The 26,996-nt window shown below is 50.6% G+C and overlaps 1 protein-coding gene across 1 annotated transcript in view; it reads right to left on the reverse strand.

Moving 5' to 3' along the window:
- Positions 1 to 633: 633 nt before the first annotated feature.
- Positions 634 to 26,996, reverse strand: part of STX1A (syntaxin 1A) — a 39,058-nt gene continuing 12,695 nt past the window's right edge. Inside the window, exons 2-10 of the mRNA XM_021005845.2 lie at positions 15,554 to 15,631; positions 14,350 to 14,449; positions 9,684 to 9,758; positions 7,448 to 7,521; positions 7,221 to 7,329; positions 6,997 to 7,070; positions 4,538 to 4,675; positions 3,057 to 3,167; positions 634 to 2,874 (exon numbers count right to left, since the gene is read on the reverse strand). Of these exons, the coding sequence (XP_020861504.1) occupies positions 2,797 to 2,874; positions 3,057 to 3,167; positions 4,538 to 4,675; positions 6,997 to 7,070; positions 7,221 to 7,329; positions 7,448 to 7,521; positions 9,684 to 9,758; positions 14,350 to 14,449; positions 15,554 to 15,631 (837 nt within the window). The 3' untranslated portion in view covers positions 634 to 2,796. The remainder of the gene's footprint in view (positions 2,875 to 3,056; positions 3,168 to 4,537; positions 4,676 to 6,996; positions 7,071 to 7,220; positions 7,330 to 7,447; positions 7,522 to 9,683; positions 9,759 to 14,349; positions 14,450 to 15,553; positions 15,632 to 26,996) is intronic.

The following is a 26,996-nucleotide window of genomic DNA, read 5'->3' on the forward strand; positions in this document are numbered from 1 at the left end:
AGCCCTGCAGGAAGCCGGGGATTATGCTTGGTGGGGCTATGAGGAAGAGTAGCCTCCCAGGTGTGGGAGATTGCATGGGCCAAAGCTCGAAACCAGGAGCAGGTCAGTCTTGCTGAAATGTGGACTTTGGAACGAGGCAGACTCAACCAGAGAGAGGCTAGAGCCAGAGTGTGGAGGACTAGAGGCCGTAGGGAGCTGTCAGAGCTTCTTGAGCAGGGGAATGACCAAATACGCTCCAGGAATATCAGGTTAGCGGCTGTGTGTGAGGGGGGTTGGAGTGGGGAGGACATGGAGAAGGGGGCAATTAGGAACGTATTGCAATAGCCACATGAGAGCTGATGAGGGCCTGAGCTACCCTGGCGTTGGTGCCTGTGTGAGTGGAGAGAAGGGAACAGGTAGGAAACACTGTGGAGACAGAACAGGCAGCAGTAGGCCCTGACTGGCCCTGGTGGTGGGTTAGAGGGCCAAGAATTGAAGGTGGCACCCAGATTGGGTAGGATGGTGCTGGCGTTAGAAATTGGAGCTCAGGAGACATGAGGCCTGGGTGCCTGTAAGACTTTGATGAAGTCATTTTTCTGGACCTTTTCTTTGTCTTTAGGATGAGGGGATTGGACTAGATGAGGTCACTCCACTCCTTGGCCTCGGTTTGCTTTTCTGTTCTCCACAGAAGGTAGCACAACTTCCTCTCTGTGATTGCCCTCCAGGACATGGCCCACTGACATCACAGCAGGAAAGGGGTGGAGAAGGGGTCAGGACTCCCTCCTGCCAAGATCAGTTTTGCCCGACTGGAGCTCCTATGCTCCTTCCACGCCATCGCGAGCTGCTTGCCCCATCCCCTCTGGCTCAGCCCCTTCCCTACAGTCAGATGCTGGATACCGATGCCCAGCTTGTTTGCCTGCTGCATTCAGGGGTGGGTCCAGGTTTCCTGAGTGCAGGCCCAGCCTCTATCCACTGTTCCACCTAGCTGCCTTGTTGGTGAATTCTCCATTTACTGACTGGCTCTCCCTTTAGCCACCCCCCTAGGCTGGGGCAGGAGTCAGACTTTAGGTGCTCCAGGGACAGTTTTGTAACTGTTGTGTGAAGGTATAGATCAGGAGAGGCAAACCAGTGGCCTCGAGGCCACATGAGGCCTCCGATCTAGGTTGTCCCCGTCATTAACAGAATAAGGTAACCGGAGCCTTCTGCCTGGTACAGATACAAATGTTTATTCTACATAAAAACTTCACAAAATGGGCAGCTGGTTGCACCAAGAGCTTTGGTGAGAAGGGAGATGGGCAGGGCAGCGGCTGAAAAGGCAGCACAGGACAGTGGTCACGGTCACGGTCACTGGGCTGGAGCAAAGGGCGGGGGCACAGATAGCACGGATACAGCCCTGGCCAGGGCGCCATGCACACGCAACACATTCACACACACACACTCCACCCGGGAAGAACCCGTGCCTGCCCACAGAAAGGAGGGAGAAATGGGGCGAGGGCCGCTTGAGGTGGGAATTTTGTTTTTAAACTTCCCCCAAAGTCCCAAACAGTGAGAAGAGAGGGCCCCCCTGCTGGCTGTTGGATACTGTGTCAATGAGACCCCCGTCAAACCTGGCACAAGGCACATCAAGCGAGGGAGAAGGCGGAGGAGGGGCACGTGACGGGCACAGTGAAGCATGGGAGGCAGGGAGCATGCCCTGTACGTGCAACATACACGGGGCACGGGGACCCTCATCCCCAAGGGCTGAGGGTAGCCGGAGCAAAGGACTAGACGAGGGTGCTGGAGGCGACTCCCTCCAGGACAGCTCCGTCGAGGCCTTGCCGGCCGCTCCCTTCCCCATCCCAGGATCCCCAGGGGGAGGGGGAACAGAGGCTGGGCAGCTGTGGGTTCCAGGAAGGCCCCCCTGGGGGGAGGGGCAGGAGGAAGTTTCCCCCTTCAGGCTTGTGGGGTGGATGGAAGTCAGGGACCGGCCTGCATGTTGATTTTTCCCTAGGCTCTCACGATGATGAGCCAGAGGCTGTGAGTAAGCGCTGGAGAGGGTTGGAGGTCCAAATCCTGGGCAGCGCCCTGAACCCAGCCTGGCAGTGATCAGCAGTGTTACCCCACTGGTCCCTCAAGTCTCCCCCCTCCCTGAGAAGTGGGCAACAGCACCAAGTGGCCCCTACCCTATTTTGGCCATTGCTAGACTTGATACAGGAAGGGGTGGTCAAAGGTCAGAGAAAGGGGCAGAGGCCTGGAGCTTGTGGAAGGAGTGATACGAGCCCTGAGCTAGGAGGGAAACTGCCAGGACCGGGAAGATGGGTCTGGCGGCTCCGCCCAGGCTGGACGTCACTAAGGGAATAAATGGGGGGATCTGGAGTGTCAGGTGCCTGGCCTGGCCTCTCTTCTGCAGGCCCCTTGCACTGGGGGGGGGAATCTGAGGAATTCTCAGTGGCCTCTTGGGGTTTCTGGGCCTGGTGGCTGCTCCTTCCCTTTCTTGATTCCATTCCTTGGTTTTCCAGTCGTGTAGCTACAGCCCTAGCCCTTTCTAGCCCCGTCTTCCATCCCCTGTCCCACCCCACTCCCACATTCTGTCCCCTCGTCCCCCAAGGTCCAAATGCCCCTTCCACACAGACACACACAGTGTTACAATGAGATCATGCACATGACATGGCTCAGCTGCTCTGGGAGGGGGCCAGCCCTTGTGGTGTGGGGGGAGGGGAGCGGGACATGAGCACAAGGGGGGGAGGGGCAGACGCTTCCCCAGGGGCCTCAGTGGTTAGCAGCAGCTGTTGGCACCTCCTCGTTGTGGACGGTCCAGGGTGGAGATGGAGGGGGAGTCTATCCGAAGATCCCCCCAAATGTGGAAGCGATGATGATGCCCAGGATCACACAGCAGATGATGATCATGATTTTCTTCTACAAGGGAAGGAAAAACAATGGGTAGAAGAGTGGGAGGAGAGGGGGAGGGGCCCATGGAGGCCGGGATGGCGAGAAGGGGAGCCCAGCTGGGGCTCGGAACCTGCATCTGCTTCAGGAAGAAGCCAGGGCGGGGGGGGGGATCCGAAAGGAGGAGCGAGCCCAGCCCCGGCCCCACTCACCCTTCGGGCTTTGCTCTGGTATTTGACAGCCTTCTTGGTGTCTGACACAGCCCGCTCCACATAGTCCACTGAATGTTCCACGTTGTACTCGATGCGGTCAATCATCTCACCCTGTGAGGCCAAGGGGGGCCAAGCTGGAGGGGCAGCCCCTCCTTACTTGGCTCTCCGAGAGTGGGTTTGGGGCTGGTTCTGGACTTTACAGGGCGCCCTGATGCAGAAGAGAGGAGAGAAATCGGGGAGGAGAAAGAGGAAGGGGAGGGGGAGGCTGCGTCTTCAGGGGCATGATTTTGGACCTATAGCCCTGAAGCCAGGGCTCCCCAGAAATTGACAGTTACATCCTGGCAAGAGATGAGCTACTGGGGTTCTGGCTCCCCCAAGGCATGCTGGGGAAAGTGGGACACTTCTCATCCCAGGGCCCAAGAAGCAATCCAGGCAGAAGAAGCCCCCACCTTTGGGGAGGGTACAGAGGAAGAGGAGAGCCAAAAAAGCAAGCCCCTGATTTCCACCCATATGCTTGGCTCCCTGAAGGAGTAAGGGGAGGATTGGGAGTAATCAGTCAGTCAGTCAGTCAGTCAACAAACAGTTAAGTGCTTGCTATGTGGCAGCTGCTAGGGAGACAAAGGAAAGTAAAAAAAAGTCCTGCCCTCCAAGAGCTTATGTTCTTGTGGGAGGAGACCACACGGTTCTTCACAAGAGGGCAGAAAGAGAAGGACCGAGCTTCAGGAGACCGAGGGCTAAATTCCAGGTGATCCTAGAGACAGGTAAGTCACTTTTCTCTCTGAGTCTGCCCCCTTTCCTCATCTGTAAAATGGGGTTGAAAATCCTATCCTTCTCTTCCCAGGGTTATTGTGAGAGTGTTTTATAAGCTTGAAACTGCCACAGAAATATGAGCTTATTCTCCTACTCTATATTTGCCCTCTCTGTAAAAATGGGGGTGGGGTGGACTGCACAGTCACTAAGGTCACAGTTCTGACATCCTATGTATGATTTGATGACTCTGTGTGTGTGCGTGTGTGTGTATGTGAGGGGCACGTCCATGACTGAATTATGTAGGTGCTCAGGCCCTACCGGGCCTAACCATGCCAGATATCCATGCTGGAATCCAAGCTTGGGAGATCCGGCCATGCAGGGGCTGGGGTCCTGGAGGGGCAAAGTCATGCAGAGAGGCCACAGCAGGTCCAGCCATGCAGAGGGCAGGCCCTGGGGGTAGGTCCTAGGAGGAGGCACATGCAGTCATTTATTTGTTACCTGAGGGCTCCGTCCAGGGGCAGCGTGTTGGACAGAAATGGTGGCAGGTGAGGTTAGAGGCCCCCTCCTCCACACCTGCAGGGGCTGGCTGAGGCATTCGGGTCCCCCCCCACCTCCCACCGCACATACACACGTTAGTCTCAGCCTCCCTCGGTCGCCTGGGATGGGGCGCAGGATGGCTGGGAGTCTGGAGGGCTCAGCCCTGCGTCCCCTCACTGCGGGGGGAAGCTCACCTGGCTCTCCACCAGCATGGCCATGTCTGTGAACATGTCATGAAGCTCCCGGATGCTGTTCTCTAGTTTAATGATCTCGCTATGCCTCGTTTCAATTTCGCTCAGCGCCTGCTTTGTGATGTTGGAGTCCATGATGATCTGGGAGAAACAGGAAGAGCCTTTGGTGTGGAGGCTAGCCCAACCAAAGACTTGCTTGGGGCCTTGATACACTAGAGCTGAGGTCGGAGACCTGGATTAGCGGTGAGGACTAGAGGGGATTCCTGGGAGCCTAAAGCTTGGAGCCTCCCTCGTCCCACTCCAGGGCTGTTTTCTTTCTTTGGAATTTTTGTTATTTTTATTATGAACCCAACAAAAATGAGCCTATTTACACACACACACACACACACACACACACACACACACACGGACAGAAAATGAGTATTACAAAACTGCAAAGCATTGTTTTTCCTTTTAAATATAGAGTTCATTTGTCTTAACCAAAAACCAATTAAAAAGTTTCTCCATATATAACATGGAACATTAAATGAGTATTTTATATGAAACTGTGACTATTATGTATACCTTGCTTTTCCTTTCAAATATATAATAAATCTGGGGCTGCTAGGTGGTGCAGTGGATAGAGCATAGGCCCTGGAATCAGGAGGCCCTGAATTCAAATTTGGCCTCAGACACTAGCTAGCTGTGTGACCCTAGGCAAGTTACTTAACCACCATTGCCTCAAAAAAAAATACATATACATATATATAGATATGTATGTATGTATATATATGTGTATGTAAAATCCAAAATGGACCTTTCAAAACTGTGTTTCTGGCCTTCAGTTTTTGTCTGTGCATTTAAAAAATGCAGTCACGCTTTTCTTTCTTCCCCTTTCCCCTTTCCCTTCCCTTCTGCCTTTTCCTTTCTCTTCCTTTCCTCCCTTCTCCTTCCCTTCCTTCTCCTCCTCCTCCTTTTCTTTGTCTCTCCCCACCTTTCTCTCTATCCCTTCTTTCCTCCCTTTCTTTTGGGAAACCCTATCCCTGGCACTCCTCTCCCTGAAAAGAGCTGCCACGTCCTAATTTTCTCCCTGCTAAATATCCCAATTCCTTCCACTAAGCCTCACATGCTGAGATCTAGAGGCTGGTAGTGATTTTGGTGGCTGTCCTCTGGATACTCACTACCTCATTCATGTCCCTCCTAACCTCTTGAGCCCAGAAGTGAATACAGAGCCCTAGAGATGCCCTGAGCAGATCAGAGTCTGATGAGACTCTCAGCTCCCTCCCTGTGGATGTTCTGCCTGTCTTACAGTAGCTTAGGGTAGGAGTCTCTTTCTTAACTGTCATATCACACCTTGGGCTTGTAGTCCACTAAAATTTTTATATCTTATTCAGAGGAGCTCAGTTTTGGACCCCAAATGTAAGACTTACACTTATCCTCCTGAAAAGTCATCTTATTAGATTTGTCCAAGCATCCTAGGCTGTCAAGAGCCTTTGGGATACTGATTCTGTCTCCCATCCCATTAGCGATCCCTGCTGGGTCTGTGTCATCTGCAAATTTGATCTGAGGCTTTGATAGACAGATGGTGAAGACACAAGCCTGAGCTCACATCCTTTGAATCCAGCAGTTTTTTCTCTCACCCTGCCTTGGTGCTTCTGGGTCCAGGGAAGAGAAAGCCAAAATCCCCCTGGCATCCTCCAAATGCAAATGCATTGCCATTCTTCACCACCTGCCTCCTACAGGAAGCCTTTCTATATTTATCCTAGGTAGTCTTGTAAGAAAGAGACAGTGGAGACTAGAGGAAGGAGGTGGCCTTGGAGTCAGGAAGACCTGGGTTCAAATCTACCTTGGCCACATCCTGGCTTTGTTATCCTGGGCAAGTGACTGAAATCTTTCAGTACTTCAGGCAAATATCTAAGACTTCTGGTGTCCATCTACATTGGTAGAGAGAGTTCCTAACTGGGAACTCCTGATAACAATAAAATTCATCAACATTTATTAAGCACCAACTGTATGCCACACACACTGCTGTGCATTGGAAAAGTTAAAAAAAAGGACACAAGTAGTGAGGGTAATAGGACCATCCAGAATCAGGATCATAGATTTCAAGCTGGAAGAGAGCTTAAAGATCATCTAAATTTGTAGAGGGGGAAACCGAGGCCCAGAGTGGTGAAGGTACCGTCCCCAGTCATGGGAGCTTGAATTCCCATCTAAGCCTCCCCTTTGTAGACTGGGCTTTGTCTCTGTCTACAAAGGATGTGCAGTCTCCCTTCTGAGAACAAAAGGTCATGAGGTGACAGGGATGGGAGGGGCTGTCAGAGGAACCAAGCCCCTCACTGAAAGAGGAGGAAGGCCAGGAAGGTGAAGGTGACCCTGCTGAGTCAGGATCTGAACCCAGGCCCTTGGCCCCCAAAGCCATTGCTTTAGGTGCCTAACCACACTGCCTCTGGAAAAAGAAAAGGGCCCCAGCTTGGACCACTTACCCCTGAAGCAAAGATGGCAGGGTTCCCGCTCTCCAGCATGTTCTCCAGCTCCTCACTCGTGGTGGTTCTGCCAGCTGTATGTAGGAGAGAACCCAAAGGAGGTGAGACAGACATCTTTCTGTTCCCCTCCCTCCTCTCCTTAGCCTGGCCTCCTTAGCCCTTCCCAACCACTGCGCCAAGGGCATGGGGCCTGCCCACCCCTGCTGGCCCCGCTGTGCACTCACTGATCTCCAGCTGCCTTTGGATTCGGCCTTTGCAACGCTCCCTGTAGTCAGACTGGGTGGCATTATACTCGGACATGACCTCCACAAACTTCCGGGACAATGTCGAGTGCTAGGAGGTAGCAGGCAGGCAGATGAGCTCCGGCTCTGATGGCTGGCTGCCAGCTTCCTAGGATGACCTGGAGCCAAGCGCTCCCCCGCCCCATGTATCCCACACCCTACCCTCTCACCTGTGTCTTCCGAATTCTTAGATCTGCAGATGACCTGTTCAGTCCCTCCTCCTGCTCAATACTCTGCTCAATACCTAGGGAGGAGCAAGGCTTCTGGTTCAGTCTTACAGCCTGAGGCCCCCCACCCAGGTGAGATCTGGTGTCACCTTCTTCCTAGGCTGGAGAGTGAAAAGCACTAATCCTCCCCCACCTTCACCCTACTTCAGGAAGGGATGTAGACCCATAGGCTGGAGATGAAAGGGACCAAGCCTCTAGCTTTACAGATGAGAAAACTGAGGCGGAGAGAGGGGAGGTAACTTGCTCAGGGTCACATAGCTTAATACATAAATTAAAAAGAGAGGTAACCTGGAAAAAGCACTGACTCTGGAGCCAGAGGAGCTGGGTTCAAATTATTCCAGAGAGTAATGGTTACCACCTGTGTGACCTTGGGCAACTCACAACTTCTTGGGGTCTTAGTTATCTCATGTGTAAAATGGAAAGGTTGGTCTAGGTGACCTTTGAAGCTCTGGGCCTCAGTTTCCTCATCTGTAAAATGAAGGGGGTGAACTAGATGACCTCAGAGGCCCAGTTCTAAGTAGTAATTCTAGGCTTATAAGTGGCAGAAGCTAGACCAGAGCCCAGGACTCCACAGCTCCAAGACTGGTGCTCTTGTGACCCCAACACAGACTCAGAATCAGAGGATGTCAGTTGGAATTTGCTGTTTAGTCATATCCAACTCACTGTGACCCCATTTGGGGTTTTCTCATCAGAGATACTGAAGTGGCTGGCCATTTCCTTCTCCAGCTCATTTTACAGATGAGGAAACTGAGGCAACAGGTGAGTTGCCCAGGATCACACAGCTAGTAAGTGTCTTGAGGTTGGATTTGAACTCAGGTCTTCCTGACTTCAGGCCTGGTGCTCTATGCACTATGGCGCCATCTAGCTGCCTTGAGTCAGTTGGAAACAGACCCCTGAAAATCATCTAGGCTAATCCCCTCATCTTACAGGTGAGGGTACTGCAGGCCAGTGATAAGCCCAGGATCACACAGTGAGTCAGTGATGGACCCAGGACTCAAACCCAGGTTTCCTGAGGCCCATTTCAGCTCTTCCCACTCATTTGACCAAATGAAAATAAACACAAAAGCAAATAATCATACTGCCATTTGTACCACGCTTTTAGGGTTTTAAAAGCATGTTCTTACATCATTGGTTGTGAGGTCTAGAGCTGGAAGGCACCTCCGAGGCCAGCTAGTCCAACCCTTCATTTTTCAGATGGGGAAACTGAGGCCCACAGAAGTTAAGAGAGTGTTACCTTACAGGGTTACCTTCTTTCTACTTTTGGTACCTTAGGAGCAGCGAGGTGGCAATGCATAGAGCTCTGTGCCCACAGTCGGGAAGACCTGAATTCAAATCTGACCTCAGACACTAGCTGTGTGACCCTGGGTAAGTCACTTCACCCTCTTTGCTTCAGTTTCCTCATCTGTAAAATGAGCTGGAGAAGGAGATGGCAAACTGCTCCAGTATCTCGGCTAAGAAAACCTCAAATTGGGTCATGGAGAGTTGGACAAGACTGAACAATATTATGTATATATCATATATAGAGCTATCTACTTACACGTAGACTCCCCTATTAATATTTAAGCCCCTGTTTTTGTCTTTTTTTTTTGTATCCCCAGCACTTAGCACAAGGCCTGATGTATAGAAAGCAATTAGTAAATGTTTACTGATTGACTGTACAAGATCACACAAGGAGTGATATGGGTAGAACCAGGATTCAGATCCAGGGCCTCTGATTCGAAGGGTCTTTCCACTACACCACACTGCCTCCTTTGCTTACCCACTGCACCAACCTGCCCCTAAGTGACCAAGTTTGGGAAAGATTTCCTAAAAGGTTTATGTTTGCAAGACCTTGGAAAGGGAGCAGAAGGTGAGGCTGCATCCAGAGAGCCCAGGAGGTATACATCTTGGTAGAATGGGTCTCACTTTAACCAAACCCAATATATGAAAGTAAGGGAGGAGGGAAGAGAGGGAGAAATTTACAAAAGAATGCTTCTTTTTACACACGGAGTTCAAGGCATAGTATTTTTACATCACTAAGAGCTACCCCCCCTCTTTTCACAGTAAAAATAGAATTTGATTCACACTCAGGGGTTCAGGAACCCAACAGCAGCATGAAGTGAGGTAGACTCATTTAGAAGCAGTTGAGGGCTCCAAAGGGTGCCCCCCCCAACCTCCCCCTCCCCCATCACATACTCACTCTTTAATTTGGATCGGACTTTGTTGGCAGTCTTTTTTATGTCTGACATGAGTTCTTCCAGCTCTTCTTTTGTCTCTAGTGGTGTGGGGAGGGGAAGGGAAGGAAGAGGAGATAGAGTTCTTAGGGCTGAGAGAAGTCCACTACCAGTCCTGCTCCCTCCCAGCCAGGCTCAACCTGTGGGGTGAAGGGGGAATTCAAAGCAGGAGCTCCTGGGTGCCCTCTGGTGTCTCTCTCACTCCACCCCCAATGCCTACCAGTGAAATTTTGCTGGGGAACAATTTAAATGGCTCTTAATCAAAAGGTGAATTCTCCACCCAGGTTTTCTGAGGCACCACCCCCTTATTCAGCACCAGGGACAGGGACCGGAGTAATTGGCATGCTTAACCTTTTAGATAGGGGAAGTAGCTTGGAGGGCATTCTTGTCTCCCCACCCCCCACCCCCCAGTTTTTTTGTCCTCTGAAACACTCTTGCCCCTGCCTCTCCCATTCCTTCAAGTAACAAATGAGTGGGGGCTAAATTTAAGGCAGGAACAATTGTGGGAGCAGCTGGCTTTGTAGGCACATTTAATTGAGGTTTGGTGCAGAGAGGGGTGGGCCAGGTGCCATAGGGAATCAATGCTCTCTGTGGCCATGGAGGGAATGGTTCCTGGATAGGATGGGCCCCCTTTTCACCTCTTTACAACCCAGGAGAGGCTCTGGCAGAAGGCACAAGTGTGGGGGCCCTTGCCTCTGTGTGTGTACTATGTAGCAATGTCCTGTACCTCTGGACACCCTGTCCTTTAGGATGTCACTCCTACCCTGGCCGCACCACTGGCATAGCCTCCTCTTCTTTTTCCCCCTCCTTGCCTGGCTCTAAGCCCTTTCCATTCCTCATACTTAGCCCCTTCTCTGCCATTCCTAACCCTGAGATCCTTTTATGCTTCTCATCTCAGACAGCTCCCATTCCAGGCATCTATCACCAGGTACTCTAAGGGTGGTGATGGTGGGGAAGTTCTGGAATTTGTGTTCCCTTCTGCAAGAGCCCAGGAAAAATCCTTCCACTTGCATCCCAGGGCCAATTTCCTCTCCCCAAACCTCAAAAAGCTCATGGAAGTAATCACACAAACCCTACTCTTGGCACGACGGTGGGTTGGCTGTCTGTTCTCATGGAGAAGAGTGTATGTGTTAGGGCATGGAGGGCAGCTGAGTAGCAGAGCCCCAGAGAGCAGAAACTTCCCAAACACAGAGTCATGGGAGAGGGAAGTTTCCGGGGGTGGGGTGGGGTGGGAGTGGGGAGTGAAAAACTGTCTATAGGGGTTGGAATGAGACCAAAGAGGAGGAAGAGATGGCTAAACAAGAGCCTTGTTACCCCTTACTGAGGGGAAAATTCATTTAATAGCTATACTATCAACTGGGCCTTCCTGTTCAAATGAAAAAGAAAAATAACAGGACTGACATCCCAGTCCCTAGAAAAGGGGAGTACAGAATCATAGAGCTGAAAGTGATTTAGTGCATTTCTGAGGAGGAAACTGAAGCCCAGGGAGGTTAAATGATTTTCCCAAGGTCACATGGTAACACAGGTAGGCAGTGGTAACCTCAGCTCCCCTCACTGTCCCCACTGGGCCATCCCTTCCTCCACTCTGTTCCCCATTTCAGCTTTCCTAAGTCCTCAAATGCTTAGCTCTTTTTCCCCTACTGAGTTAAATGTCCTAATGGGGGAAACTGAGGCATGAAGGCTACCCCCCCCCATGCCAAGGGCTGGAAGGAAGGTCAGTCAATGTTTTTAGTGGAGCTTGGCTGACTCTTTCCCAACTCTTAGGGCTTTGGCTACACCAGCCCTCCCCCTACAGGACCCTTTCACCTTGGGGGGAAGGGAGATTTTGGTGTCTGTTCTCACTAGATTCAGCAGTTTCTGTTCTGAGACCTGATCATATTTTGTGTGTGCACACAGCTGTGGAAGGGGGAGGTCCATGCCTGTGAGGGTGAGTGTGAGGGGCTGTTGGAGGGAGGCAAGGGAAAGAGAGAACATGGTTAGCCCGACCTTCTCCCTCCCCCTTGAGAAGCTTCCTAGGGAAGAAGGAAAGTTACAACCACGTAAAACACAGACACACACTCCTAATGGAATCCTGCTCTTCTCTGCTCCTCATCCAAGCAGGCATACCTGCATGTGTGTATATACAGACACATGCACAAACATACTATTAATGTAGTCCTACTTATCTCTCCTCCTCCCCACTTTTCCAAGGATGACATCTGAGAAGTCTATTCAATTCAGACCATAGCTGCTTCCTCCTCCTTGTCTCTCTCATCTCTCTTTGTCTTACTGCTGACTATTTTTTTTTTGGGTTAGGCAATTGGAGTTAAGTGACTTGCTCAGGGTCACACAGCTAGTGCCAAGTATTTGGTCTGAGGCTGGATTTGAACTCAGGTCCTCCTGACTTCAGGGCTGGTGCTCTATCTACTGCACCACCTAGCAGTCCCCTGACTCTTAATAATACTTGTGACACTCCTCACCTACTTGAAGGGTTATCCTGCCTTCCTCCCCTCCCCAGGAAAAATTTCCCAACAATTAGTTACCCCAAAGTAGTGTAGTGGGGGTTGGATGGAAGTATACCCCATAGAGCATGTATTAAGCTCACAGGCAACATCTGGGGGCAGATGTGGCTCAATGCTAAAGGACATAGGGTTCTGGGTAATGCAGAAATCCCTGGGTGGTCCCTTGGTATATCCCCACACCAAGCGCAATGAGGCATATCCCAATTTTACTCTCAATACAGTGGGAACCACAAAGATGATAGAATCAGACCTGGAATAATAGTGACAGCTAACTTTTCTCTAGTTCCTTACACATATTATCTCATTTCTAGTCCAACCCCTCATTTCCAAAGGAAGAAACCGAGGCCCTGAAATCAGATGTGACTTACCTCCCTAGGGCCACACAGGCAGCAAAGTGGGAGAGCCAGGGTTGGAATTTGGGTCTTTTGGCCCCAAACGGGGCCCTCTTTCCATTATACTTGTGATCTTTGGGTGGCTCCCCTATTCTAGAAGGAAATCCTTGCTCGGGTTATAGGACCTGAGGATTTTGAGACGTTAAAAGAGGTCTTTAGAGATCATCTCATTTTATAGATGTGGAAACTGAGGACTGGGGAGAGGTAAATTACTTGCCCACGGCTACCCAGGTAGTAAGTGACAAAGGTGACACACAAAGCCATCCTGTCCAGCCTTCGGGATAGTGATAAGCCCTTCACAGCCAGCATCCTTACTACTGTCCTGACAGGCTGGAATGGATGGACCTCTGAGGGCCTTTCCAACTCTGTGATTCCAGGCTTCTGGAGGGATATTAATGATTAACTGATTTTTCTCAAATACTCTTTCCAATTGCCCTAAAAATGAGACACATAAAAATAAGAGTAGGGCATGGACTGTTTCGTATTTGTCTTTGTACTCCCAGCACCAAGTACAGTTCCGGGCTCATTAAGAAAGCTTCCTCACTCATTTCTGACTTTGTAAGGTTCAGGGCTGTGCTTGGGGAACTGTCTGGCCAGGACCACTAGAGAGCACAGTGGATAGAGCGTTAGGAAGAGCTGAGTTCAAATACTGTCTCAGACACTATCTCTGTGACTCTGGGAAAGTCACTTCACCTCTGCCTGCCTCAGTTTCCTTATTTGTAAAATAGGGATAAGAACAGCACCTCCCACACAGGGTTTCTGTGAAGATCAAAGATGACATTCAGTAGGAAAGGGCTCTGTCAATCCTTAAAGGCTATACAAATTCCAACAATTATTTAAAGGCACAGGGTAATCAATGAATGTTGGAGAAGGGCTGAGGGCTGGAAATGGGGGGCAAATGTCAACTTGGGGGGCTAGGGAAGAGGTCCCATCCCTGGGGTTGTGCTGCTGGGCTGTCCTCTATGCCCCCAACACACACAGTTTTCTCTAAGAGGACAGTTGGTAAACCCAACATCATTCCAGTGCCCTCTAATAGCTGACGTGGCTGACAGGCAGCAGCAGAGAGAGCCCTGGCCTCTCCTGCCATCTGCTCTTCTTGGGAAGGGGAGGTGTGCCATGCGCATGTGTGTGTGTGTGTGTGTGTGTGTGTGTGTGTGTGTGTGTGTGTGTGTAGCTACCTCATCAGCCTCCTCCCAGACAACACAGCTGCTCCCCTGACTCCAGGACAGGCAGACAGGGTGCTGCCTGCCAATAGGGCAGGAAGGGCGGGCAGGCTGGGAGCTTGGTTGCCAGGAGAGAAGGGGCACAGGTTGGGGAGCTCACTTCTGCTTGCTTCTCTGGGGTAAGGGATCTAGCAAAGGGGAAGAGGACCTGCCTTCAGAGACTTCTGATTCTTCTTCCACCTCCTAACCCTGCCCAAGGAGGCACAGTGGACAGACAATAGTAAGAACATTGACTTTGGAGTAGGAAGACCTGAATTCAAATCCCATCTCTGACACTGACTGCCTGGGTGACCTCGGGTAAATCACTGATTCCTCCAGGCCCCAGCTTTCTTATCTGTAAAATAAGGGGTTTGGACCAGAGGGCCTGTGAGGCCCCTCTCATCTCTCCATCTTTATACTTAGCCCTGTGGCCCCCTGGCCCCATCTCCGGAGCCAGAGACCTTGAAGTCTGCCCTCTCAGGGAAGGCCTCAGTGGGGATCCTCACTCACATGTTCCAAGTGCCCACCCCCACTCACTCTCATCAGGATTGGGGGCAGCAAGGATGGCGCTGTGTTTCCTCTTCACCTCTTCCACATTCTCTGAGATCTTGTCGATGAAACCCCGGATCTCTTCCACCTGGGGAGAAATTTGGGGAGGGGACAAATCAGGGTGGGAGGCCAAGCTGGGCCAATCCTTGCCCTGGATAGATCCAGGGGGTTGGAAGCAGCTTGGGTGGGAATGGAGCAGTGAGCTGGGGGCTGGTCCCTGACATGGAGGGGCGTCAATGTGGCACACTGGTCCATAAATCCAAAGACCTGGATTCTAGTCTCATCTCTTGCTGTGTGACCTGAGGAAAACCATTTCTTCTCTGGGCCTCAGATAACTCTCTGCTGGATAAATAGCTGTCCACCCATCACACCTTATGGGGTTGTTATAAAGATCACACTGGATCTTAGATTTAGAACCAGAAATGACCTCAGAGCCCAGAGAGTATAATCTGGGCCTGAGGGAGAGGGCAGATTAAGTGACTTGCCCCTCTTCATACAGACAGACAGACAGTAAGCATCAGAGGTAAGATTTGAACCCACCTCCCTGACTCTAAGTCCAGAGTAAAGTATTTAAAGTGCTTTGAAAATTAGAAAGCAGTAGATGGATTTTAGGTGGGATTTTGATTCCTTCTCTCTTCAGGACCACCTCTGATGTCTCACTGAGGGTCTCCAGATAGCCTTTAGCTCAGCTCCTTCTCCCAACACTTACATACATCTGAGTACTCAGCTTTGGGGCTGCCTCACCCCATATCCAGAGCCAGACACTGCTCTCAGGGAGGGTTCAGGAGGGATTTGCACCCACATTTTTCCAATCACCCTTTACTCTGATGGTTTGCAAGCAGCGAGGAGGAAGGCTCTGTTTCCTCTTCACTTCTTCCATGTCCTCTGAGATCTTGTTGGGATACATAGATTTATGCACATTGCAACATATGCATGTATAAATACATATATGTATTATCTCCCCTGAGAGAATGTGAGCCTCTATAGAGTAGGGATTGGTTTTTTTTTTGTCATTATCTCCCCCATACTTAACACCGGGCACATAGTAGGTGCTTAATAATTGCTGGTTGAATTAATGATGTAAATGAAAGGGGGTGTCAGAGCAAGGGTGCTGCTCTGAAGGAGTTGATTCAGAGTCCCTGTGTGAGGCTGTGGCACAGCTGGGGACAGGGACAACACCCTGGGCTCCCACCTGCTCAAAGAACTCATCCATGAAGCGGTCTCGGTCCACGGTAACGGTGACCTCATCATCATCGTCGCTGTCCTTTGCCTGCACACAAACATGAGTGGACGTTTATGTAGGTGGAGGTGTACAATGTTCCTACCGATAGACCAAGCCAGGGAAGAAGGGCACCATTGCCACACGCATGCCACCCACCCTTCACTCCCAAAGAGCCCCCCTTAGGCCCCATGGCACCATCCATTGGGAGGTTCAGCCTGGTGCCCTTAATGTCAGGCCACAGGGAGCTGCGCTGAGGTTTCTCAGGGCTGTGTGTAGGTAGGGGAGAGCTGGACGTGACTGCTCCCAGCCTGGACTCCTCTGGGCTTAGACCTCTCCCTTCCTTCATCCTCCAAGTTCTAGTGAGCTCTGCAAAGCAGGGTGGCCTACAGCATGAAGTTCCTGTCCTAGCTCTTGGGGCTTTCTTGGCAGAGACACTGGAGTGGTTTGCCATTTCCTTCTTCAGTTCATTTTACAGATGAGGAAACTGAGGCAAACGGGGTAAAGTGACTTGCCCAGATTTGAACTCAGGAAGGTGAGTCTTCCTGACTCCAGGCCCAGTACTCTATGCACTATGGTGCCACTTAGCTGTCCAGTCCATCAATTATCATCTATCATTTGATAGAATATAAGCCCTCTGAAGGCAGGGGCTGTTTTGTCTTTGTATTAATAGAGATATTTATAAAGAGCTTAGCATAGTGCTTAGTACATAGTAGGCGCTTAATAAATGCTCCCTTTTCCTCTCTCCTTGTATCCGTAGTACCTTGTATAGTGCCTGGCACATAGTAGGTGCTTAATAATACCATAATAGCCAGCATTCATGTAGGTTGTAAGGTTTGCAAAGTGTTTTAGAAATGTGATTTTATTTGATCTTCAAAACAACTGAGAGATGGGTGCAATTATTAACCCCATTTGACAGATGAGAGAATGAAGCCCAGAGGCACTTAAATGCTAGCTGATTTGTCTCTACTTACTGGTGTGTATGTTAATACACTTGATAGAATCCTTGGGGACACAGACTGTTTTACTTTTGTCTTTGTATTCCCAGGGCCAGGCACACATTAGGTGCTTAATGAATGCTTGCTGACAACATTACGACAACATGGCCAGTGCCCTGGTGATGCACTCTACATGAGTTATCACACTTGGGCCTCCGAAAAAAGCCTGGAGGGGCAGCTAGGTGGTGCAGTGGGTAGAGCACCGGCCTTGAAGTCAGGAGAACCCGAGTTCAAATCTGGCCTCAGACCAAACACTTGACACTTACTAGCTGTGTGACCCTGGGCAAGTCACTTAACCCCAATTGCCTAAAAAGAAAAAAAAAAGCCTGGGAAGGTGGAATCATGGGTGTTATCATCCCATCTTTCAGATGAGCAAACTGAGAAAAGGCCTGCCCGTGGGCTTGTTACAAACATAAGTGTCAGAGGGGTGATTCTAACCCAGGTCTCCCGGATTCCAACTTTTAACACCCTCCCCCCACCTTCCTCCTCCACTTTCCCTGGCTCCATCACCTCCAGACCCCATCCTTCTAGGCTGAGGTTCTTAGCCTTTTTTTGTGTCACGGACCCAGGCTCTGGCACTCTGGTATACCCTTTGGACACTTAGAAAAATGCTTTTAAATGCATAAAATAAAATACATAGCATTATAAAGATGGAATGTTTTCCCCCATTCAGTTTCAAGTTCTTGGACCCCCCTGCATTTTTTCCAAGGAGCCCAGCCAGAGAACCACAGTGGCGTCAAACCCCAATGACCCATAAGGATCCCGCAGGCTGCATATTGACTTTGTTTTAAAATGTAAGATTATCTATGTTTAATTGTATTTTTATTTATACGTAATTTAAATGTAATTTTTCCATTACATTTGAATCCAGCTCAGGCCCCATTGTTGTCAGCGGGCAGGGTGTTTGACCCTCTCCAGGAGGGCTGGCCACAGTCATGGGTTTGGCTTTGGGGACTTTGGGAGCAGAGTGGGAGACCCTGAACAGCCTTGCTCTTTTAGGATTGCCACTCAGCTGTTTGAAAGCACAGGGGTGTGGATAGAGAGGCAGCCTTGGGGTCACCAAGACCTGGCAGTGGGCCCTTCCACTGCCCCTGGCTGATGCTGTAATTGCAGAGAAGGCCCAGATCTGTCCTGAGGAAAGCTACTTTCCAGGTGGAAGAAATTGGTGATTGGGTTAAAAAAAAAGTAAAAGGAAAACAAAGAAAACTTGGGGAGCTGGGGGTGGGTGGATGGAGCAGTGGAGGGAGGTGGGAGGAGCCCATGCGGGGTAGGGGTCCCTCATCCTGCTTCTCTCAGGCAGGGCCCCTTAGCTGGGCCTATGTCAGGCAGCTGCCCTGAGAAGTCACATGCTGCTTCATTGCTCTGGGGCTCCAGGCACTGGCGCTTTAATTAAGACAAAGGCTGATTCCAGGCTCCCCTTCTGGGGAGGTCCCTTCGGGAGGAGGCCTGACAGCTGGCCCCAGCTCCCCTCCTGGATTTCTTTACCCTGGGCTGGGTGGGGTTGCCATGGAAGGCCTGGGTAAGGCCATGGATAGGGGGGAGGCAGGGAAGGAAAGGGGCTAGGAATGCCCCAGCTTCTGCCTACCCACCCTGGGGAGATGCAGTGGAAATAAACATTGGGGCCAGCTCCCTGGTACAACTGCCAGTCTTGGGGACATCGACCCAGCTGGAAGACCCTTCCTGCCTCCTTCCTCAATGTGTGAGCAGACACAGCTGGACAGAGGGAACCAGACCAGGCCGCTAGAGGGTAGAAATGGGGTCAGAAGGGCATTTGTAGGGGGAAGACACAGCTGCTTTTCCTTAGGGGGGGTGTGCGTATGTGTGTGTGTGTGTGTGTGTGTGTGTGGTGTGTGTGTGTGTGTGTGTGTGTGTGTGTGTGTGTGTGTACTCGAGCTCAAGGGACAGCAGGAAACCATCTTTCTCATGCAGGTGCCTTGGAACTCCCCTCCCCTAGCCTCCCAGCCCGGGAGAAGGGAGCAGGTGCTGGTGCCCGTGTCAGCCGCCGCCTGTCCGCCCCAAAAGTCACCTCAATCAGGTGTAATTACATCTTTGGCTTCTCTGTCTGCAGACAGTGCAGTCCACCCACCCAGAACTGTCATTACTCTGCCCTTCCTCAAGTGTGTGTCTTTTGCTGTCAGCTGCCCTCTTTCCACTCCCATGGCAGTTTGCCTACCCATCCTGCAGATGAGAAGGTGAGGTCTAGCTGGGATGAGGAGCTGTCCATATTATGGATCCTCATGGACAGTCTTCCCCCATCTGACTGAAAGCTTCACTCCTCAGGGAGGTGGGGACCATGGCTTCACTTTCCGTAGACTGCCCTCCCTCTAGCCAATCTAGGGCTCCCCACATAGCAGGGCTAAGTCCAGGGTGGGGAGGTAGGAGGAGACCAGATAGACGATTCCTGGCCATGAACTTGAAGGCTGCAGCAAGAAAACAGCTTCCACAGGGCATGAAGTCAGGGGCCCTGGACTTGGACCTGGGCTTTACACCCATTAATCGCGTGGCCTTGGGCAAGCCCCTTTTCTGGGCCTCACCTCCCTCACCCATGAAATGAGGGGTTTTGGAGGTGTGAGCCTTCTGAGACAGTGACCTTGAAGGTCAAGGATATCTGAGCCTGCCTAGTGTGGATTTAGGTCTAGTAAGGAGCAGCTGATGGGCATCAAACCCTGGCATTGGAGAGCCTCTGCCCAGGCCTAGCTGCTCAAGGATCCCACTGGGCCCCTTGGGTTCCACTCTTTCCACCCCTCTTCAGCCCTGTATGACCTGAATCAATCCCCACTCTCCTTGCCTCAGTAGAAAAGGGGCAGCGATTGCGGGAGGGGTTCTCTATGTAAGCTATTGAACCCCTGGTCAGCTGTCCTGTTGTCTTCCAGCAGGATTATGGGCCACTCCCCTGGGTCACAGGGATGTACCTGAGGGGATGAAACCCTATTTTCGTTTCACTTGGGCCAGGCAGGTGTCCCAGAGGTAAATGGACCCAAAGGCAGAAGTGAATGCATTCCTAACCTGAATGGATGTTTAATTGTATGCTCTACTGTTCTGAACGGTATCATCTCTGATATGACAGGTGATTCACAGAAATCGTAGGGAGGGATTTCTGCCAATGAGAGATGCAGAATAGAGAAATGCATAGAGTGCTGGACTTGGGGTCAGAAAGAACCTGCATTTAAATCCTGCTTTTGACACTATGTCATCACTTCTCTGAGCCTCAGTGTCCTCATCTGTTAAATGGGGATAATAATACCTGTGGGTTGATGTGAACCCTTGATAAGAGAATGCTGGCAAAGTGCTTTTGCTCATCTCCTGGGCTCAGGAGAGGAAGGGGGAGGCAGTGATGGCTCTCTCACAGTCCATGGGGCACCTCTGCCCCCCCCATCTCAAGCGATGGCTGCCAGGCTCCCCTGGCAGAGGCCAGGGCTCTCTGGAACTCCTGGTCCAAGCTGCTGAGGAGGAGGGAGGAGGGAGGTGGGAGGTGGGAAGTTGAAGTTGGTGAAGGAAGCGGGTGTGAAACATCTCCAAGCCTTCTGCTGCTGGGCTGTCACAGCTCCTCCCACGGCAGCTAAAATAAACCCCTCACTCAGCCTTGCTGCTGCTATGTGGCGCCCCACAGATGGAGAAGCTGAGGGGGATCTCCAAGCACTGAACCTAGTTCTCCTGGGGCTGGTCTGGTCCAATAAAGGTTAGCTAATCTCTCCCCAGGGAAATGGAGGCAAGAAGGCAAGACCTGACTCTCCTTGGACAGCATCAAAGAGAGGCAGAAAGAAGACCCGGGAGTTCTCAACATCAAGCCCCATAGCCTAGCCTCCTCTGTATTCACTTTTCCTTTCTCTGTTCCAAGGGAGGGAGAGAGAGAGACGGGACCAGGAGAAGGGAGTGGCTAGAACCTTTGAAAGAAAACAGGCAGCTTTGTTCTCAAGAATGAATAATGAAAGTCTGGGGCAGAGGTAGACAAAGGGAGGCTGAGTGGCTGCATCACAGGGGACAGTGGGATCCCTACTCAGCCTGGCCCTGGTCCTCCCATGGGTGTCTGGGTGGCAGGCAGGTTTTCCTTCCCATAGACTGATCTTCTAAGGCTGCCCAGCCAAATGCTAGTCTCCCAAAGAGGTAAACAGCACAGGTGTGTCTGATTCTTCCCATCTCCTTCCTCCTCCACACCATTGATAGCACATGAGCTGAATTGTGTCTCCAGCAGTGGGGAGGGGTTTCACTGAGCTATTCCCACCTTCTGGTCTGCTCCCTCCTGCCTTGCGTTTAGGAGATAGTTGGGGGGTGGGCAAGGTTTGGGGGTCAGGATTAGCACTCAGTCTGGGATCAGAGTTTGGAATTAGGGCTGAGGAGCCAGGGCTAAAGGATCAGGGCTCAATCTGTGAGGCCAGGCTGAGGAATTAGTGTGTACTTTGTGATCTCTGGCTAGTTTGAGGCCAGGGAAGAGTTTTTTGCTATGTAAAAACTGACTCACAGAAGGACTGACCCATGACTTTTGTCCTTGGCTCTGCTCTAACTCCTGAAACTTGATGAGGATGATGGCCTTGCCTCTTCCTCCTCCCCAAAACAGAGCAAGTTCCTTGAGATCAGGGACCACCAATTTAGAGCAGGAAGGGATAGGAGAGGCCATGCTGTCCAACCTCTTCATTTTACAGATGAGGAAACTGAGGCCCAGAAAAGCAAGTGACCTGTCCAAAGTCACATGTGTCATAAGTGGCAGAGCTGGAATTCAAGACGGGTTCTATGAGTCCAAATCTGGCTCTTTCCACCCATGCTCACCTTTCATGTTGTGAAGAGTTAGAAGCCCGTGCTCAAAAAAAAAAAACTTCCAATAAAAATTTGCAAAAAGCATTTTTGGGAAGTATAAAAAACTGAAAATGTCATGTGACTGGGGAAGAATTGATTAAACTTGAGAAACTGATGCAGCTGACTTGAGGATGTAGCTAAGAACCACAGAGCTCAGGAAGAGAAAAAAGACTGTGCTTCCTATGATGTGATGATGCCCAATGGGGGGAAAGTTTCATATACACATGTGGACCCTGGCTGTATGACAGGAAAATATACATGAGCCAGGGTGAGTGGGAAAGATGGAGGACATAGAGGGAGTTCATCGCCAAGCTAATGACTCTAGATGGGAGAAGAGGCAGCATGGCGTGCTGAACAGAAGGCTGGTTTGGTGTTAGAAGGTTGGATTTAGGCCCTGGCTCTGCCACTTACTACCTGTGACCATGAGCAAGTCATTTCCTCTTACGGATCCTCACTTTACTCATTTGTAAAAGGAGGAGTTCGGATGAGATGACTTCCAAGGTCCCTTCTAGCTCTGAATCTATTCACCAAAATAGGTATGGGACATTTGTGTTAAAGGTCATTTAAAACATTCATGAATACACATTCAGTTGGTTCCATCATTGTTTGAAATGTTTTGTGTCCATAATAGATGTCTGCTGGGAGCAAAGGATCTGGCCCAGGAGTGCTCTATTCTAGAAACCTCAAGCCCCTGCATCCTTGGCAATTAGACCCCTGTCTGTGGTACTGAGCTCTCATCTCTGGTGCTTAGCCCCTGTCTCTGGTATATAGCCACACTCTCTCCTCCTCCAGTCTTACACTGAGCCACTAAAGGCTCTGGAAAAACTGTCACGTACAATTAGCCTCGGGTCTAACCTGTTCCTGTCCCGACTCTCCCGCCCCCTATCACTCTTTAAGAACCTCCTATACACAGAGCCCTGTGCTGGGGGTAGGGGGGACTGGCCACAGAGCTCCATGCTCGGCACAGTTCTGGGGTCTCCCTGGGGTGAGCACCCAGCACTCCTGGCATGCCTTGGCCTCCCTTGCTTTCCACATGTCTGAGGAGATCAGTTCTGAAGTGTGCCCGGCGGGTCCTGCTCATCTACATCTCTTGGGGAGGGCTGATTTGCCTGGTGGCTCTAGCATTCATTGGGCCCTACTGAGGCAGGGCTGGTGGGGGAGGGAACCCTCACTGTTGTCCTAAGCAGAGCCCCCATCCCCAGACTGACCCCTAGATCTGCTCACAAATTGAGCTCTAATTACCACCCACCCACCCACCCACATACACACACAACCTAACTAGGACCACAGGCCTCTGCTTGCTTTGTGCCCTCTCTCTGAAGAATAACCCCGAGAGAAGCCTCTGGCCTTCGGTTCACTCTAGACAGAGAGCTCTCAGTCAGTCTAACATTGCCTATGGGGCCTGCCAAGCAGGCAGACTGCCCAGGAGTCCTGTTGACTGGTGCCAAAATTAACCCCATGCCTGCTGCTCTTCCTCTCTGTACCATAGCTATTTTGGGACCACACAACATGGAGAGAGAAGACGGGGATGGTGAGGGGTTGAAGGGAAGAACAACATGCCAGATAGAAACAAGACAGGACAGCTCTATGTGTGGGCAGAGCAGGCGGTCACCCACATGGGAAGCTGGGAGAGGCCTGAGAAAAGCTTCCCCTGTCCTCAAAATATCTACCCCACCATCTGCCACGAGCCTGAAATTCTACCATTAGAAAGTCACTCCTTTGGGAATGCTGCCCCCCCTCCCCTTTTAGAATCCAAACAACCCATGAGAAAAAAAATGTATTTTGTGGCTGCCTGATGTAGTAGCAAAGGAAATGATTGGGAGTCAGTGGACCTAGGTTCTAGTCTTGGCTCTGTCTCTCACTGTGGACCTGGGTAAGTCCTTCCAGACCTGAGCTGACTCCTCTGTAGAGGGAAGAAATTGGTCTAGATTCTCTTTCCCATCTTTCTCCGATCTGACAGTCTAGAACACAACCCCCACCCCCACCCCGACACACACTCCAGTGTGAATATGTTTATTGGGTCACTCATCCTTGACAGGAGAGAGGGCTGGTAAGATCACTGGGCAGTGGATGGAGGGACAGGGCCCAGAAGGGGAGGCACTTTGAGGTGGCTCTCTATCCACCAAGCCAGGCTGCCTCTCATATAAGGTTTTACACACATATAATGCTGTAGGGGTTTCGGTTTTGGTCATGGCACTTTAAAAAAAGCTCCCACAAGAGCTGGGGGTGGGGAGGCAGGGACCATGCTGGTGCTCAGAGAAAAGACCTGAGACAAAGATGCTGGGAAATTATCTCGAAGAGAATGGTCAAAGGAATTTGAGTGTTCTTTAGGTGGGAGACAACCTAGAACCAGAGAAGACCTTAAAAAGGGGAATTTAGGAGGGAGTTGAAAGCAGGAGGGGAAGCCAGGCAGGGAATCAGGGTCTGAGATTTAGAGCTAGAGGGAATATTGGTACCATCTAGTCCTCCTTTTACGGATGAGGGAAATGACTTGCCAGGGTCACAAAGCTAATAAGGATCTTAGGTGGAATTTGAATCCAGCTCTTCCTGATTCTACTACCCTGGGGACTTGCTTCTCCTTAAATCCCTTCATTTTATAGATGAGGAAACTGAGGCCCAGAGAGGCTAAAATACCCAAGGTCACACAGGTAGTATATGGCAGAGCTAGGATTTGAACTCAGGTCCTCTGACTCCCAAGCCAGCCCTCTTTCCTCTGTGCCTCACTAGAGAAGGTTGAGTGATGACCTAATCATGGCTTTGGAGGCATTTCTGTGCTTTTCTGGGGAAGATGCTTAGCTATCATTCTTGTTGTGAACGAAACAGGCCCCAGGGGGATTTGGGTCAGATATATGGAGGAGCTTTTGGACCAGCTGGGACCCAGACCTTGAAATGGAGGATGGTTGGAAGGGGTTTTTATCCCCAGAAGTCCTTAAGAAAAAAGATGCCCACTGATCTTGGGTGGTGTTTGGCAGCTGGGGAGCGGCCCCCATGACCCGCCATGCATCCTTTCAGCCTGAGGCATTGAGGATTCCAAGAATCTGGACTCGTGATTCTGTGATTCTTACAGGAGGCAGGAAGGAAGTTGCCAGCACTCCAGAGATGATTCCATATGGATGATGTCAGTCCTGGACAAATTGATTCATCCCAGCTGATGGTGCTGAGCAGAGAGCTGCTGTCACCAGGCTGTCCTCCCCCACCCTTTTTAATGACTAATCAAAGTCCCAATTAAAAAAGCATGGAAGGCCAATAGATAGGTCAGGACTTGGCGAAGGTGGAGCTGAGCTCAAAGAGAAGGTGCTGAGGGATTCCAGAGCACTCCCTCACACTCTTTTGACCTCCACCTGCAAACCCCAGGGCAAGGAGTAGTTCATACTGACTTCCTGGACATGGTGAGGGCTCCAGAGAAATCAGGAGGTCGAGGGTGTGGTGGTGTAAAGATGGCTAAATTTGGGATCAAAGACCTGAATTTGAATCCTGATTCCAATGCTACCTGTGTGACCTTGGACAAGTCACATCACATCTTTCTAGGCCTGTTTCCTTATCTATAAAATAGATTGGGCTGGATGACCCTTCTAGCTCTAGGTCACCTATAAACCCTAAAGTCCAATCCTAGATCAATGACCCTATGACTACTTCAATTTCCAATGGTCACCCCACCCTCAGTGGGGACCTGTCTCTGCTTGCTTGTTTCTCAGCCTTGCTCATTGGAGGTCCTGGTGACAGAAGGCACATCAATGAATCAATCAATAATCATTTATTAAGAGCCTGCTGTGTGCTAAGCACTGTGCTTAGCTGCTGCCTAACCCTCTAGGAGCCACTGCAGGGGGGGAAACAGCATGGAAATGTATCTTTATAAAATAGATACAAGGCAAATTTTGGGGGAAGGTGCTAGTAGCTGGGGTGTGGCAGGAAAAGCTTCATGTGGAAGGAAGAACTGGAGTTGAGCTTTGAAGGAAACAAGTTATAAAAAGAGGGGAAACTGAGGCTCAGTGAAAGGCAGCAGCTTGCCTAAGGGCATACAGATGATTAAGTGCCAGAGCTGGCATTTGAACTCAAGTCTTCTGAGCAGTTGGAGGTGGCAGCATGAGGAAAGAAAGTAGGGATGTCATGGAGGAACAGTATCCATTCTTCCCTCCTGCCGATCTCCAACCTGGGCACCCTACCTCAGATCTCCCATCCTAGATGTGGAGTCTTCTCTTTGTTCTGTCAAATTCCTATGCAGAGATGGGAGCCTTAGGCTCTGTCCTGTCTTCTAATTTTATGGGGAGGAACCATGGTATAGGGTAGAGAGAGCTGGCCCCAGAGCTGGGAAGATCTGGCTTGGAGTCCCACCCCTGCCACATGCTGGCTGGGCAAGGTCACTTCATCTCTCAGCAGTCTAGGCCACTCGGTGAGATGCCAACCTGTACTGGAAGAGGACATTTCCTTGGAGAACTCCAGTGAAATCCCAAATTATATTCTTAGTCTATTTTATTTCTGGGGGACACTGAAGTCTGAGGCCACTCACCCAAGGAGACACAGTGGCAGAATGGGATGGGAAACCCAGCAGGTTTTACTCTCTGTCTCTCTCCTCTCCTCCCTCTTTCTCTTCTCTCCTCTCTCTCCCTGTCTCCATCTTCTCTCTCTGTCTCTCTTCTTTCTTTTTCTTTTTCTCTCTCCTCTCTCTCTTTTCTTCCTCTCCTTCCTCCCCCTCCTAGGAGGAGGGGCCATACTGAGAAGGGAAATTGGACAAAGGCCAACTGCAGAAAAATAATGGGTCTCCATTCAAATCCTGGACTCCTAGAGTGGGAAGGGACCTCTTCCTGCATCTCCAACAAGTGGCCTCCACTTCTGATACCTCCTTTTCCTGATCACTCTCTTGTCCTCCTCCTCCTCTTCCTCAGGCAGCCCATTTCTCCTTTTGGGTGGCTCTGCATGAAGCCTACATTTACTTCCTTGTAACTTCCACCTCTTGTCCTCAGTTCTGGCCTTTGGGGCCAGGCCGATAGCATCCCATAAGTCCTCCATAAGACAATGGTGCAGAGATTTGAAGGCAGAAATCTCATCTGTCCTTTCCCTTCCCCCACCCCAATGAAGCTTCTTCATCTTCAGATCAAACATCCCCAGTTCTTTCAATGGAAGGTCTCTTTCTATTTTTTTTGGGGGGAGCCTAGGCAATGGGGCTAAGTGACTTGCCCAGGGTCACACAGCTAGTAAATGTCAAGTGTCTGAGGCTGGATTTGAACTCAGGTCCTCCTGAGGCCAAGACCGGCACTGTAATTATTGCACCCAGTCTCTTTCTATTTTGACTACTCTCCTCTGAATGCCTTAGGTTTGTCTACAGCCTTCCTAACACATGGCACCCAGGAGAGTCATGAAAGCTAGTGTTCAGAGAGCTTTGGTAAAGGTTACTTTACACATATTATTTCATTTTATCCTCCTAACAACCTTGGGAGGCAGGTGCCATTTTACAGAGAAGGAAACTGAGGGCAGACAGACTTGCCCAGGATTCCAACTCAGGGTTTCCTGACTCCAACCCCAGAACTCTATCTACTAGGCCAGCTAGCTGCTTCTAGAACTGAATCCGATACTCCGGGATGTGTTCTGACCAGGGCAAAACAATCCAGCCACCCTTGTTTTACAGATGG

This window comes from Phascolarctos cinereus, unplaced genomic scaffold, assembly GCF_003287225.1.
Source record: "Phascolarctos cinereus isolate Bilbo 61053 unplaced genomic scaffold, phaCin_HiC Scaffold_5;HRSCAF=322, whole genome shotgun sequence".
Lineage (NCBI taxonomy): Eukaryota > Metazoa > Chordata > Mammalia > Diprotodontia > Phascolarctidae > Phascolarctos > Phascolarctos cinereus.